At 36.2% G+C, this 14,491-nt stretch overlaps 1 protein-coding gene across 1 annotated transcript in view; it reads left to right on the top strand.

Annotated features, from left to right (window-relative positions):
* Nucleotides 1-326: 326 nt before the first annotated feature.
* Nucleotides 327-14,491, top strand: part of LOC106933288 (serine/threonine-protein kinase N2-like) — a 22,666-nt gene continuing 8,501 nt past the window's right edge. Inside the window, exons 1-17 of the mRNA XM_088008639.1 lie at nucleotides 327-572; nucleotides 2,196-2,347; nucleotides 3,446-3,659; nucleotides 4,902-5,030; nucleotides 5,881-5,990; nucleotides 8,608-8,751; nucleotides 8,833-8,908; nucleotides 8,987-9,179; nucleotides 10,026-10,149; nucleotides 10,887-10,957; nucleotides 11,060-11,117; nucleotides 11,203-11,294; nucleotides 11,740-11,916; nucleotides 12,691-12,753; nucleotides 12,836-12,912; nucleotides 13,085-13,227; nucleotides 13,337-13,444. Coding sequence (XP_087864765.1) covers nucleotides 434-572; nucleotides 2,196-2,347; nucleotides 3,446-3,659; nucleotides 4,902-5,030; nucleotides 5,881-5,990; nucleotides 8,608-8,751; nucleotides 8,833-8,908; nucleotides 8,987-9,179; nucleotides 10,026-10,149; nucleotides 10,887-10,957; nucleotides 11,060-11,117; nucleotides 11,203-11,294; nucleotides 11,740-11,916; nucleotides 12,691-12,753; nucleotides 12,836-12,912; nucleotides 13,085-13,227; nucleotides 13,337-13,444 — 2,070 coding nt within the window. The 5' untranslated portion in view covers nucleotides 327-433. The remainder of the gene's footprint in view (nucleotides 573-2,195; nucleotides 2,348-3,445; nucleotides 3,660-4,901; nucleotides 5,031-5,880; nucleotides 5,991-8,607; nucleotides 8,752-8,832; nucleotides 8,909-8,986; nucleotides 9,180-10,025; nucleotides 10,150-10,886; nucleotides 10,958-11,059; nucleotides 11,118-11,202; nucleotides 11,295-11,739; nucleotides 11,917-12,690; nucleotides 12,754-12,835; nucleotides 12,913-13,084; nucleotides 13,228-13,336; nucleotides 13,445-14,491) is intronic.

The following is a 14,491-nucleotide window of genomic DNA, read 5'->3' as shown; positions in this document are numbered from 1 at the left end:
AGCTGCAGGGAGGTGAAAACAAACATCACAACAGTCCCAGGATGTAGGCGCTGATTGATCCGAGGGTGTCTGTGAACGCACCGTTACGTCCGAGGACTTGTTGTGTTTCAAGGATAGTGAAGGTGGAAGGCTGCAACCTGAGATGCACCCCCGTCTACTCCCACTCATAGGATGACAAATTAGTGTTTACAAAGGCGAAGGAGCGAGAAATCAAACCCGAGGTGAGCAAACTGCACAGTCATCCTGTTTTTCACCTGGCTGGAACTTGTTGTTCTCACTTTCTGCGTGTCCGTTCTCTTGTCCACATGTTTGTTTGTTTGTTTTTTCCGTTTTGCTGAAGGATCGCTGCTCTGTTTTCGAAACGCGCTGAGCTGTCAGTGTGGAAGAAGCGAGGCTTGACACCTCTTGATGTGCCGTCGCTATCCTGGATCAGATGTTGTCCACAGCTCAGCAGATGCTGCAGGACAGCCGCTCCAAGATCGAGCTGATCCGACTGCAAATTATCAAAGTCACCCAGGCTGGTGGCGGCAGCGGAGAAGGTGGAGGAAACCAAAACATCCCTGCTGATGGAGGTCAGTACAGTAAGAGGGAGTAAACTTAAAACTCCTAAAAGTGGGAACAGAAGATCGCTTCATGTTTCTGCTTTATTTTATAAACTTTAAAGGAGGCAGAACACTGCAAAAACACAAAATCTTACCAAGTATTTTTGGTCTAATTATAGTGCAAATATCTGCAGCAGATTATTAGTGTGATTATAGATAAAAACAACCAATGGAGGAGTAAATTTCAACCAGAAAATTCAGAATTTTTTAGATTACCATCAGAAATTTTCTAGAAAAAACTTGGAAATTTCTGGGCTTCAGAAGTCTAAAATTTGCATAACAAAGGACTTAAATTTTGAGGTAGAGCTAAAAAAAAATTTCTAAAAAAAGACATGGTGTTTAAAAGTTGAAAATTAGCTCAAAAAAAGAAATCAGAAAGTTAGAGGTTAATCTTGAAAATGTGCTAGAAAAAACACGGAAATTTCTGAATTTGAAAAGTTGAAAATTTACTTGATAAAAATCTGAAATTTTGAGATTATTCTAAGAAATTTCCCAGAAAAATAAACAAAGGAATTTCTGAGCTCCAAAAACCAAACATCAGAAATTTTGAGATTGATTTCAGAAATCTAGAAAAAAACATGGAATTGTCCACGTTTGAGAAGATTAAAATTTGCATGAATAAAGTCAGAAATTTTGAGATTAAATTCAGAAATTTTCTAGAAAGAATTCAGAAAATTTACAACTTTTTTTCCCCAAAAATTTCTCAGATTGATCTCAAATTTTCAGATTTTTTTTCCCTCAGCATCATACAAAAAACCAACAACACTCAGAGATTAACATCTTCTATGTAAATTCATCTAATCTCAGGTCTTTGTTCAGGTTGTTTAGATTTGAAACTATATGGCAGTAAAATAAACAAAACAAAAAAACATGTTAGTTTAAAAAAGGCTTTGAAAAAAAACATTTTATTGTTTCTCTAAATTAAGTTAATGCTTTTTTTGTTTTAACATAAGACATAAAAATGTACTTTTGGTGAAATTAAAATACTTTAATAGTGGAGGAAAATAATTGTGATATAATTTATCAAGGAAAACAAGCATCACTTCCTTCTTCTTGTTTTATTTTGTATATTCTGTTACATAAAAAATGTGAAATCTATTAAATAAATCATGTAGATCAAAAACAGTTTGTTACGACATATTGCAGCAGCAATAAAAAAACACTCTGTGTCCAAAAACAACATTAAATTTAAGACGTATAATCAAATAAATTCAGAGTTTGGATCAGATTGACAGACAGCTGGAATCTGCTTCACTGAACCTACAAATGTTCATGAAATATTCAACAAATGTGACTTAAGTACTTAGAGTAATGCATCACTGTAATATTATTCTCCTGAGGCTTCCTTACATTCATCATATAAATGGGATAAAATATGATTTAATGCATCTCTTCAAGGATTATAATCCCAAAAAAGTAAACAGGAAGCCAGAAATCTGATGTTTCCATTTGCCTTTTTTGAAAGACGTAGCTTTGGATTGTGTTAGAACAATTTCATAAATGACGCTTCAGTGTTTTCTTTGCTAATGGAAATATTAAAGGAAACTAACAACCGAGCTGGTAGCTTCACCTTTATCCTCCATTTTCTCTCAGAAACGTCTCCTGTAGCTGTCAGTCCCGCGGACGCTCGCTTGGCAGAGCTGCAGCACTACATGCAGAGAGAAACTGATGCGCTGGCGCTGCACAGAGACGTGGTGAAGCAGCTGCAGGGCATTTCAGAGCTGGACCAGAATCCTCTGGCTGAGGTAAGATGCCGCCCACTTACGGTTTTATAATGTTTTCTGAGTTTTTGTCAAATGTTTTTAATGAAATCTTCATTTACTAACCGAATCCCTAAACCTAATCAATGGTTTGAGTCTTCCCTAAAGAACAGGTATTTCTTTGTGTCAATAGGTAACTTCTCATTGGATTAAACATAAGTCACATATGGGGTTCCCCAAGGTTCACTCCTGGGATCTCTGATATTCATTATCTTTATGCTCCCATTAGCTCAGATTATAACAAGTAATAAGATATCATAGCTATGCAGATGATATACAGCTCTACATTACAATGTCATCAGTTGACTCTGAACCCATCTGAGCACCTGAGTTTAGAACAGATAAATGTGTGGATGTGCCACAACTTTCACCAGCTGGACAGAAACAAAACTGAAGTTATTATCTTTGAACCTAAAGAGGAACAATCTAGAGTCAACACACATCTTCATTTATTACGGCTGGAAACTTGAGATCAGCTTCAAAAATCTTTGCTTGAACATTCTGAGCCACATAAAGGCAGTTACAAAGTCAGCCTTCTATCACCTGAAGAACATTTCTAGGATTAAAAGAGTAATCTCCCATCTAAATCAAGAGAAACTAATCCACGTGTTTATATTGAGTCGCATTTATTACTGTAACAGTAGCTGCATTTCCTTTACAAATGTGCGTAAAACTTTGTCAATATTCCACTAATGTCGAAAGAAAATCATAATTTTGCAATTGTGACGTTTCCCTTAAATAAGAAATGCAATTAAAATCACAGGTGAAAAAGTTTGTCACGCAATAAGTCATTACAAAACACGCCACTTCATGATCCTCTATCTACTTTCTGTTGTTGTCTTCTTCATGGTTTCTGCCAGTAGCAACATCCTGTTGTAGATCACGTGACTTATGTGATGCATTAAATTGTTTCCATTGCAGTTTTGTGAAATAAACCATTTCTGATACTGCCAAAAAACAACACCTCACACTTTTTATCACCAAACGAGTTATAAATAATTACATAAATTATCAATAAGTAATGAGGTAAATAATTACATGAATGTTTGATATGAAAGAATCTGAAGCTTTTCCACCTTCCAGGCTCGAGTTCGGGTGCAGGAATCCTCCCAGAAGCTTGAACTTCTCCGATTATCCCTGGAGAAATGCCTGCAGGAACAGAACCACGATTCTCCACGGCTTCCTGCGAAGGCAATCGATCCTCCGGAGGGAACGGCGTCGCCTGAAGACCGCAGATCGTTGCGTCCGCTCCCAACCTCGCCGTCCATCTTTCCCGTCCGACCTGCGTCTCTAACTGGTAACCGCTGACTGAGAAAATAGACCAGATAAGAAAAAAAAAAATAAATCAAACCAGTTAGAGGCAAAATAAACTAATTGACTTGTCAATTAACATCTTATTACAAGTGATTACTGAATTTTCTTAATGTTAGGCTTTGGCAATGAATGTTATATAAAATACAGCTCCGTTCAGGAGGTATGTACATTTGTGATAATTTTCCGTGAATTTCTGTTGAAATATTATTTTAATTTTTCTGATAAAAGGAAAATTATAATCAAAAACACAAGATTTGCTGCTCCATTTAAACCAAAATAAGTCAGTTTTAATGTCTAATTTCACATTTCTGATTTATTTGCTTTACAAGTCTTTGCACAGCATAGGATAAAAATAATGGAAAATAATATTATTATTTCCATTATAATATTATTACTTCCATAATATTATAATAAGTGGACATTATAATAGTAATAAAATAAATTATTTCTATTATTATGCAAATAATAATTTCAATATTATTATTATTATTATTATTATAACAATAACAACAGTTATTATTATTGTAAAAGCATATTTCTGCTTTTATTATAAATATTTTTACTTTGTATGCTAATATTATAAGATAACAATAAAAATGGTTATTATTTTTAGTATTAATTTATGTATATAGTAAGATTTAATCAAATTACAACCAAGCTGCCTGTTCTGGTAAATCATCTTTGTTTTTTTATGTTTTCTTGGGGTCGTTTTGTGTTTAATATTCGGTGTATTTTAGGGTCATTCAGGCTGTGTGAGTGTGAACATGACTTACCGCCCGCTGACTGCTGGCGGCAGATAATCAGGACGTGTAATCCGTTCGTTTTGGACAGTTCACTTGTAAGCCGGTCTCTGTCTGAGCTTGAGGCTAAAAAAAAAAATCTTTTGATGATGTAATGAGGAGCAGATCTGTCAAAGGAGAATAATGAGAAAGAGTGTGAGGAGAGTGGAAACACTTGAGGTTATTCTGAGTTTCACAGCAGTTAATTCAGAGGTGAAACGAAGCAAATGGAGCAGCTCAGCGTGACTCTCTCTCCAGAGGGGACTGATTAGAGGCTCGACTCTGGGAGATTTATTCAAATTAAAGGTCTTATTTTGAAGTGCAGAGTCTTTTCTGGTCACACTGAGACTCCTTACAGGATAATGGAAACACGTGGGCGGGGCTTAAACAGTTTGTTTGAAGAAACTGAGGTTATTCCTCTTCTTCTTCCTCTTCTTCTCCTTTAGGGAAACTTGAACTGAGACTGCTGGGATGTGAGGATTTACTGAAACCCCAGTCAGACTCGGAGCAGGAAAATCCTTTGGTTCCCTCTGAAAACGGTTCGGCTGTTCCTCATAAGACTGACGGATCGCTGAGTGAGTAAAACATTTTAAATCTTAAACTGTACATTTTCAGTTCCAGCTTCACTTGCTGCTATGTTTGCATCTGTTAATGGGAAAATATGAACAGTTAATTCAGAAGTTATACTACTAATAAAAGCACAGGAACAGGAGAATGACTTGTTGCTTCCTTCTGTATAAAATATTAAGAGTTAGTCAAATCACAAACCCCGAAATCCAGCTTGCAAATAAATTTTAACATTTCAAATTTGTATTCCAAATAAAAATTTTGGAGAAGTAAGAAAGACAATTAAGGCAAATTAAAAAAGACAAAAAAGAAACCTGTCTTTTTTCTCAGAATACTGACTTTAATCTTCCAAAAGTGAGATCAAAATCTGAATTCTGAAAAAATATATATAATTCTGAGCAAAAAGATGAAATTTTGAGAAATTCTATTATTAAATTCAAAATTCTGAGATTAAAGTCAGAATTCCTGGTGGCCCTAATCCTTTTGTAGTAAAGAGACAGGTCAGACTGAAAAATAAATCATTCAAATCGAAATGATTGAGCTCGTTTTAATTTATCACACAATTATTGATTTATTGCTTATTGTGACAAGCCTTTACCCAGCATTGATTTTAAAGCAGGAACTGTGTCTGTGAAGGTTTATCTGTCAGAATCAGGGTCTGTGGTGCATTTCATTTCTCAGAAATGTTCCGACTTTCTCTGAAAATCACAAACAAATTAAATGGTAAACAAACATGATGTCATCATGGGCTCTGAAAATCAGACAGGCTTCTGTTTGCGTCTGCGTTCAGAGAGAAACTGCTTTAATTAAAACTGAAAAAAGCTGCTGTTTACCGTTTGTCTGCTGCCTGTCTCACAGCCGAGGTCAGCGCGGTGCTGCGGCTGGACGGCCGGGTCATCGGCCGGACGCGCTGGGCTGCAGCCGGCGGCCTCAGCTGGGATCAGGTGTTCTGCATCCAGCTGGAGCGGGTGAGTCCGGTTCTGAAGTGACTAAATAGAAGATTCACACACATGTAAAAATATAACAAAAAAAAGAAAGACTAAGAGACATTAAGCTGCATTATATGTAACTTTTATTAAAAAATATCTGTTTTAAAGTTGTCACCATGTTGTGACAGGTTATGAGACAGAATCTGAAAAATTAATCACCTCCACCTCCTCTCTGAGCTACTTTTACTCAGAAGTAAAATGCAACACTCCCGACCAAAACAACCTATCAGGGACAGGAGGAAACATGGGCAACAATAATTTCTTCATGATAAGCAATTCAGCATAGAAGTAACAAATACGCCCAGTGACGCACACTAGGCGTCAACTTATTACTGTCCAGGGCGAGTGAATGCAGAAAGTTGGTTAAAAAGAGTTAAAATTAAGAGTTACTCACACTTTTATTACACATGTTTGTAATAAACTAATGGGTTTCACCTGAGTTTCTGAATTAACATAAGAGCGTATCATCTGCATAACGTTTGACATTTATATCAGTTTTACCTAAAGATTTTAGACAAAGTATGAATAAAAAAGACTGGTCCAAGTACCAAACCCTGTGGTACTCCATAACTAACACATATTTACCACTATTACTAGCAAACTGGAATGATCTAAACAAGCTGTTACCTTGAATGCTCAGACCTCTATAAGGGAAAATTGTTACTGATTGCATCAAATAACCAAATATGGATCCAAGTCGATTATTTGAGTCCATAAAAATATCAAATTTCATCCAAGTTGTTTCAGTGCTATAATGACCTCTGATCTGACTCAAACTCTTCAGATTATTATGGTATAAATGTTATTTCGAAAGATTTTTGGGAGAGTAGATAATGAGTAAATTATCCATCCACTAAGTTTTCTAATCTGATCAGTCTGATCAGTCAATGAGACATTTCTCAAAGGAAAAGCTGAGAAAGTGGTGGCTTAATGAGGCTATTGTTGTTAGCTCAGCTTTTACAGGCCATTATATCTGACCGCAGCCATAATGGCTTTAAGATGCTTACAGGTACAGCTTAACAGACATAGAGTTAAAGATGTTGGTAAGTAGAAAGCGTGTTTGTTTCAGGCGTCCACACTCTTCTGCAGCAGCTTAAAGTCTGTATCAAGGGCTTAAATTTTTAGATTATACAGTGACTCGTGTTGCAAACTAAATATAAATCAGTCTGCCTTTCTTTGAGTTATCACAGTTTTTCCTCTCTGTCAGGTAAAAATAGTCTGGGATGTGCTTTGAAGAATGGTGCATTGCTGGTTTCTAGTCGCCACCTTTCAGATGACAAGTATCAGAAATGCTGTCAGATATGTGTCTATTTTGTGACAAAACATTAAAAAATACACTGAAAAAGGTCTACTGAGTGTTTTTCATCCCGTTTGGAGCGCTCAGTGTTTGTGAGTCATTTCTCATGGTCGCTCCACCGCACGCCACCCACACCCAGACCGGCATTTCTCTGTCTTTAATTCAATCATTCTGTTTCAGACTGAAGCAAAGAATAACAACAACAGCAGAATACCTTTTAGGTCCCTGAAGGCAACACAATCAACAACATGTTTCAACATATTCTTATTGTATATACATTCAGTTGTGCTTTAAAGGTGACCTGTTATGCTTCATTGAACAGTTTGGGATTAGTCTATGGGCTATTACATTGTTTGCACAAAATTATTCCCAGATAATGAGATAAAGTTGAAGTTTTGAGAAATAAAAAAAAAATTAGATTAGTCTCAGAATCTCAGTTTTTTTTCTCAAGTTTTCAATTTTTTCACAGGAATTATAAGTTTTTCTAGAAAATTTCTGAGGTTAACATCTACATTTGAAAGAGTTTTTTCCTTCAAATTTATGACTCACTTGACTCAGAATTTCCTTGTTTTTCTAGAAAAGTTCTAAGTTTTTTGGGAGAAATTTACTCAGTGTTTTTTTTCTATCTGAAATTTTGCCTTTTAGCCATTGTATAAAATAAATACATTAGTATAAAAAAAATTAACACAATGACATTCATATGTGTATTTAACATTTTTGTTTCTACTCTTAAAAATTGTGGATAAATTCAGTTTGATTTTCTTAACCAAAACTGTAAATAAAATTTTACATTTGTGAATATTAATAATTGGATTAATTTCCAGTCTTCTGCCTTCACTCATATTCTCTCTGTAAAGACTAAAAATAATATGCTCAGACCTTAGTGAAAATAAATGATAAAGTTAATAGATTATTCCAAGTTTTTTGTGAGATGTAACAATTCCAGAATAAATGACTGATTGTGAGTTTTCTTTGTAAAATTGTTTTAGCTCTGAAAACATTTGGATTTCTGCGGAATTTCCTGTATAAGCTGTGAAACAGCAGGGGGCGCTGCTGTACCAAACACTGTTTGCACAGTTTTAAGTTGTAGTTTTATTTGAGACCAGCAGGTGTCAGCCTTACACCCCCAGTTTTAAACTAATTATCTCTACCGAACCCAGTCGTTCTGCTTGTTATACCATTACAATTTAAGTTTAAGAAGACACTTTTTGTAGTTTTTTGTAGATATACATGTCCTCCTGTTCAACCCTTAAGTAATTCAGGTAATGTGTGTTGCATCTGTTGACAATCTGTTGACAGTCTCGAGAGCTGGAGGTTTGCGTGTTCTGGCGGCACCGGAGGACGATGTGTGCGGTCAAGATCCTGCGTCTGGAGGAGTTAATGGGGAACCCAGACTACAACCAGGGCTTCAATCTGGAGCCGCAAGGCCTCCTCCACATCCAGGTAACCAAGAGAGGAAGAACCTGATGGTACATCATTACTTTTTGAAGCATTGACGAGGAGAATAAATGTAAACACATATAGTTTCAGTTCATCGACACCGTGGTGGAGCGGCAGCCTAAACTGAGACGTCAGCGATGCATTTTCACAAAAGAGAGAGGTAGAACAAACAGCTCTGCACCAGTCCTTCTGTTTAAAGCATCTTTTTTTTAATTGTGGGGGTTTTTTTATTCCTCAGGAAAGAATTTCCTCCGAGCTGCTCAGATGAACATGAACTTTGCCACCTGGGGCCATCTGATGATGAGCATCCTTCCTCACTACAGCTCCTTCGCCACCTTCAGCTCGCATCTCTCCACAACGTCGGACCTGATCGGACACAGTCCTCCGAATCCGACGGAAAGGAAGCCTGATCCGACGTCTTCACTGCCAAGGTCAGAAACTACAGCGCCCAGAAGTCTTTAATTCATGTATCCAAAATTGAGGTTATAAAATGTCTTAAATTCTCAAAATTGATCTTAAATAAGCTCATAACAAGTCTTAGAATTGATACGCAAATGTTTTAGATGTGTGCAGACATCTTGTTATGTTCCTTGACTGGAGGAGGTTGAGGCTACAGCTAGCTAGCTGCAAATATGCACTTGCAACTTTTTTGCGCTTGTTGTGGGAAAGTGTAAATTTATTGCTAGTTAGTTGGGTGATATTACAGAGTATTATACATGCTAAGAAAAAAATAAAATTACAAAGATAAAGCAATGAAATTAGAGAATAAAGTAATAATATTATGACTTTATTATGGCAATATTAGGACTTTATTCTTGTATGTATTATAAGAGAATGCTCTGAAACCATTATAACCATTTAAGACCATTATAAATTCCATTCATATTGGTTTTAAAATGGTCTTGAAAATTTACAGGAACCCTTTTTAAATTTTGTCTGCTTTTCACTGAGTGATATCATGTTCTGCAGTTTGCTGATCTCAATTAATCAAATTTTTTTACATACAGAAATTCCAGTCAGAACATTTGTATTTGTTTCTGGTACGACTGTAAATCTGACGGATAGAACAGCACTCTGCACCAATCTGATGATTGAATAACCTACTTAATAAAGTAATTATAAATAAATATCTTTGTTGTTGAGCTCATTTGTCTATTTCATCAATAATTTAGCAGCACAAAGGGGATTTTGACCTGAAAATGTTACTTATTTTGTCAATATATAGTTTTCAATTAAATAATTACAAGTAACAGATCTAAAGTTGTTTCTTTATTCAGCGAAACTCCGCTAATTAGACTGAGCGTCTCTGAGGACCAGCCGCCTCCCATCGACATCAAGCAGCAAGAAAACATCATCACTAAAGAAGAGAAGACATCAGTGCCAGCACTGCAAGAAAAACTGGTAAATAAACATTCAGGAATAAAAACCAATAAATTCCTAACTAAATCATGTGGTTCTGTAACTTTCAAATTTAGTTTTTATTCATACAAAAGAAATTTACTTTGAAACTTTTCAGTCCTGCTATTTAACTCAAGTTTTTTTTAAAGATCTGAGTATCTAAGACTTGTTTCAAGTGGCTTTTTGGACTTTCCACAATAAAAATTTGACTAAAAAAGTGTATAGCCAACATTTTTATATGAGATTTTTATTTTATATCTTGCTTAACCTTGCATTAACAGTATGCAAGGTTAAGCATACTGTTAATGCAAGTATGCTTAACAGTATTTTTATTTTTATCTCTTCGTTACATTTGAAATTCATTTTATTATTATTGAATCATTTTCCACAAACATCAACATCTCATAGAAGAAACTGTATCAGTCCTCTTTTTGTAAATAGTTCAGATTTTGTCTTAGTTTTAAAACATAGAAACAGAAATAAATTGGCAATTTTTAAAAAATATCCCAGCATTTTCTATAACAGATATTTATTAAACTTCTATTTTGTCTTTTCACTAAAGTTTATGTAGCACTTGTGGCTCTAGATGAGTTTTATGTCCATCCATCCATCCATTGATTCATGAATGAATGGATGAATGGTCGACACATGAATAAATTGCTCTGATCAAAACTTAACAATCAGATTGATGAGACTGTATGTTTAAAACAAAAATGTGTTTTTATTTTGTTTTTTTGCAGATTTCCATACACCCACCATCCAGTCCAAACACTGCAGAAGAATGTGAGGATCAGCCCGTGTCTCCTCTGAAGTAAACACAATCACATGCACAGATGTCCATGCAGATGTTGTCTTATAAAGTGAACCAGAATGAGACATGGCCGTTTCTGTCTGCATGGCTGTTTCTCTGAAGGATGAAGGTTGAAGATTTTAAATATACTTCAGTTCTGGGAAGAGGACACTTTGGAAAGGTAACAGATAACATCTTCTTCCTCTGAAATCAACAACAAAAAAAACTCCATCCCTGATGTTTTTAATGTGTTGTTTTATAAATAGGTGCTACTGGCCGAATTCAAGAAGACAGGACGACTGTACGCCATTAAAGCCTTGAAGAAACGAGACATTGTGACTCGTGATGAAGTGGACAGGTGAGTGAAGCTTCAGAAGACCTGACTGTATTAAAACAAAGGTAAAATAGGTTCAGCTGACTCCCTTCAGTAATGAGAAACAGTTAGTCTGTTTTATTATGGAAAATCATGATTCCTTGGTTCTTTGGAGACGTTCTGGTAACGTCCCATTGAGACGAACCCAGAATCAATGAGAAGAAATGTCTGTTTCCTGTCCAGAAGCAAAATGGATGGAGAGATGGATGGATGGATGGATCTCCAGTTAGTCATGGTCCTCTCTATCCTACCTGGTAGATGTTTAAAACACATTGGTCACTTCCTGAACCTCAGACTGAACTCCTCTGAGGTTTTTCTGCTGTTCCTCTGACATAAAGGACCTAAAATGGCCTCCTAAAGTCACCACTTCGCTCCATAAATCTCACTCAGATGTTTGTGTTTGCCTGAATGCTGGTTTGGTTTTCTTCAGCCTTATGAGCGAGAAACGGATCTTTGAGATGATCAACGCCTCCAGACACCCCTTCCTGGTCTACCTTCACGGCTGCTTCCAGACCGCTGACCACGTCTGTTTTGTCATGGAGTATCTACCCGGCGGCGACCTGATGATCCACATCCACACTGACGTCTTCTCAGAAGCTCAGACCAGGTTTATACAAACTCCTCGTCTTCAGTGTGTTTAGGGATGCAAGTTATTGATTAATTACTTAATCTACAGTTGATTGATTTCATCATCAACTAACAATTAGTTGATAGGCGGCCATTTGTTTTTAAAACCTGAGTTTCTCTTGTTTCAGGAGGGTTGACCGTCTTCCCATAATGTAAAAGGCTCAATTTTTTATAATGTGCTGAATTAAAAAAAAAAAAACATAATATAATTAAAACAATTAATTAATCAATTGTATTAAATACTGACTGAATAAACAGAAAATTGTTTTCTCACATTAAATAAAAAAAATAAAACAGGATTCTCTTAAAGTTTCTGGATGGAAAAATAAAAGATAAAACTTAAGGAGGTTGTTGAGTGTTTAGATTTCAAAATTGAACTGCATGAATTGCATTTTTCATCCCGGACTCTGTTTGGACCGGTTTTTTTTCCCCCATTTTGGTATCATCCCACCATATTTGTTTCTGTATCAACTGGCTCCACTTAAAGATAACCAGTGGCGCCCTCTGCTGGATGGCAGCCAAACTACAACGCTAAAAGAAGATTTAAGTTGACGTTATTAATAAATTGGAACTAATTTTAATCTAATTAACCACTAATCAAAACTTAATCATAAGTCAATTAATTGTCTAAGTCTTCAGCCAAAAACTTGAAATTTATATTTTTTCAACTATTTTCTTGTTTTCATGTTTGCTTGTTTTTGCTTTTTATACTACTATTATTGTTTGTGATTTAACAAACTGCTGTTCTGTTCAGGTTCTACTCAGCTTGTGTCCTGCTGGGTTTAGAGTTCCTGCATCTGAATAAAATCATCTACCGGTAGGTCCAACTGGCCGAAGCGACGTCTCAGCATCCAAAACCCAGTATTGTTTTTATTGTACGCCCTCTTTGGTTTGTGCAGAGATCTGAAGCTGGATAACATACTCATGGATGCTGAGGGATTCGTTAAAATCACAGACTTTGGACTTTGTAAAGAAGGTAAAATTATTACACATCAATTTATTTATCATTGCTTGGTATATTTCTAGATTTTTGGAGGTTTTTAAAAGATCATTGTTCACTTTTCTCCTTAACTCCTTACATGTTTGGTAAGTTAATAAGTACTCTGTTATTTTTGGACTGGTAAAAGATCAAAATGATATTTCTGCAGGGATGGGCCATGGAGATCAGACCTCGACCTTCTGTGGGACTCCAGAGTTTCTCGCCCCAGAGGTTCTGACCGATGACACCTACACCCGCGCTGTGGACTGGTGGGGGATGGGCGTCCTCATTTACGAGATGCTGGTTGGAGAGGTTGGTGGAATATCTGCTCAGTTTTTACAAACATTTTAAAGACAAACTTTAACAACTCGATCGTTCGTAACATAAAGGCTGACTCAGCATTGCTCTGCCTTCCTGCTAGTCTCCGTTTCCTGGTGAAGATGAAGAAGAAGTCTTTGACAGCATCGTTAATGACGATGTGCAGTATCCAGCGTCTCTTCCCGCTGATGCCGTCTCCATCATGCAGAAGGTTAACGGGACAAATTAACTTGGTCAGAAATATTAATAAAAAAAATCTGGTCATTAAGAACAGAAATCCTTTCCACTTGTGAAAGTAAATTTGTTGGGCTTTTCAGAAACCCTGCAGGACAGGACAAAAAATAAGACAAAAGTCTTCCGACACCTAACTCCAGTAAAAATTAAGTTCATTAAAGGGGACCTACTATGCAAAATTCACATTTTAAAACAGACACCCAGCCATTGTTAGGCAATAAGTTCATGTTTTTTGTTGTCTGGAAAATGAGCCGTTTTAAAAACCTGCAGAATGTAACATCACAAATTAGAAGGCACTGCCCGTTGCCTAGCAACCCTAGAAGCCCAGTCCGTTACCTAGCAACCCCGGCAGAGTTCCGGTATGTTTGGTCAGCTGGTTTTACCGCTGTATACTAGAAAAGATAAGTTTTGTTGTTGACCTACCATCCAGAAACCACTTGTTGCCATTATCTAGAAACTATTTTGTGCAAAAATTGATGTAAAATCATGTTTTGTGTCCTAAAACTATGATCACCGGAGAATAGTAGGTCACCTTTAACACTAAAAAAAGAAACCTTCAATGCTATTGAAGATTAGCATTTGGGGATGAGAGTTATGAAGACTTTCTTTTTGTCTTTATTCATGCTTGACCGGTAAACAAGGCTCCGGTCACTAGGTGGCAGCAGCAGGCTTCCTGTTAAACCTGTTAGATGTAGCCTGCACAGGTTTCTAGCAAGTTTGTGGCAGTGAAGAAAAAAAAGACAAAGTATTATAAATTATGAAAATATAGTCATAATATTACAAGAATAAAGTCATAAAAGCAGAATAAAGATGCAATACTTCCAGAGAAAAGGTTGTTTTAAAGAGAATAAACTTGTATGTAGTTGTCAGCTCTGCAAATCCATGTGGCCTTTCTCTAAAACAGACACAGTTGTTTGCACAGATGCTTCTGATAATAATTGCTACTGATAATTTGTTTCTCATGTGTTAAAAGATTGTTATTTATAAAACTGATACCAAACATAACTCAGCGTCCCACATGTTA

This window comes from Poecilia mexicana, unplaced genomic scaffold (genome assembly GCF_051168715.1).
Source record: "Poecilia mexicana isolate PSO_F unplaced genomic scaffold, ASM5116871v1 scaffold_9, whole genome shotgun sequence".
NCBI lineage: Eukaryota > Metazoa > Chordata > Actinopteri > Cyprinodontiformes > Poeciliidae > Poecilia > Poecilia mexicana.
Note: the sequence above shows the minus strand (reverse complement) of the source record. Positions and strands in the feature narration are given on the sequence as shown.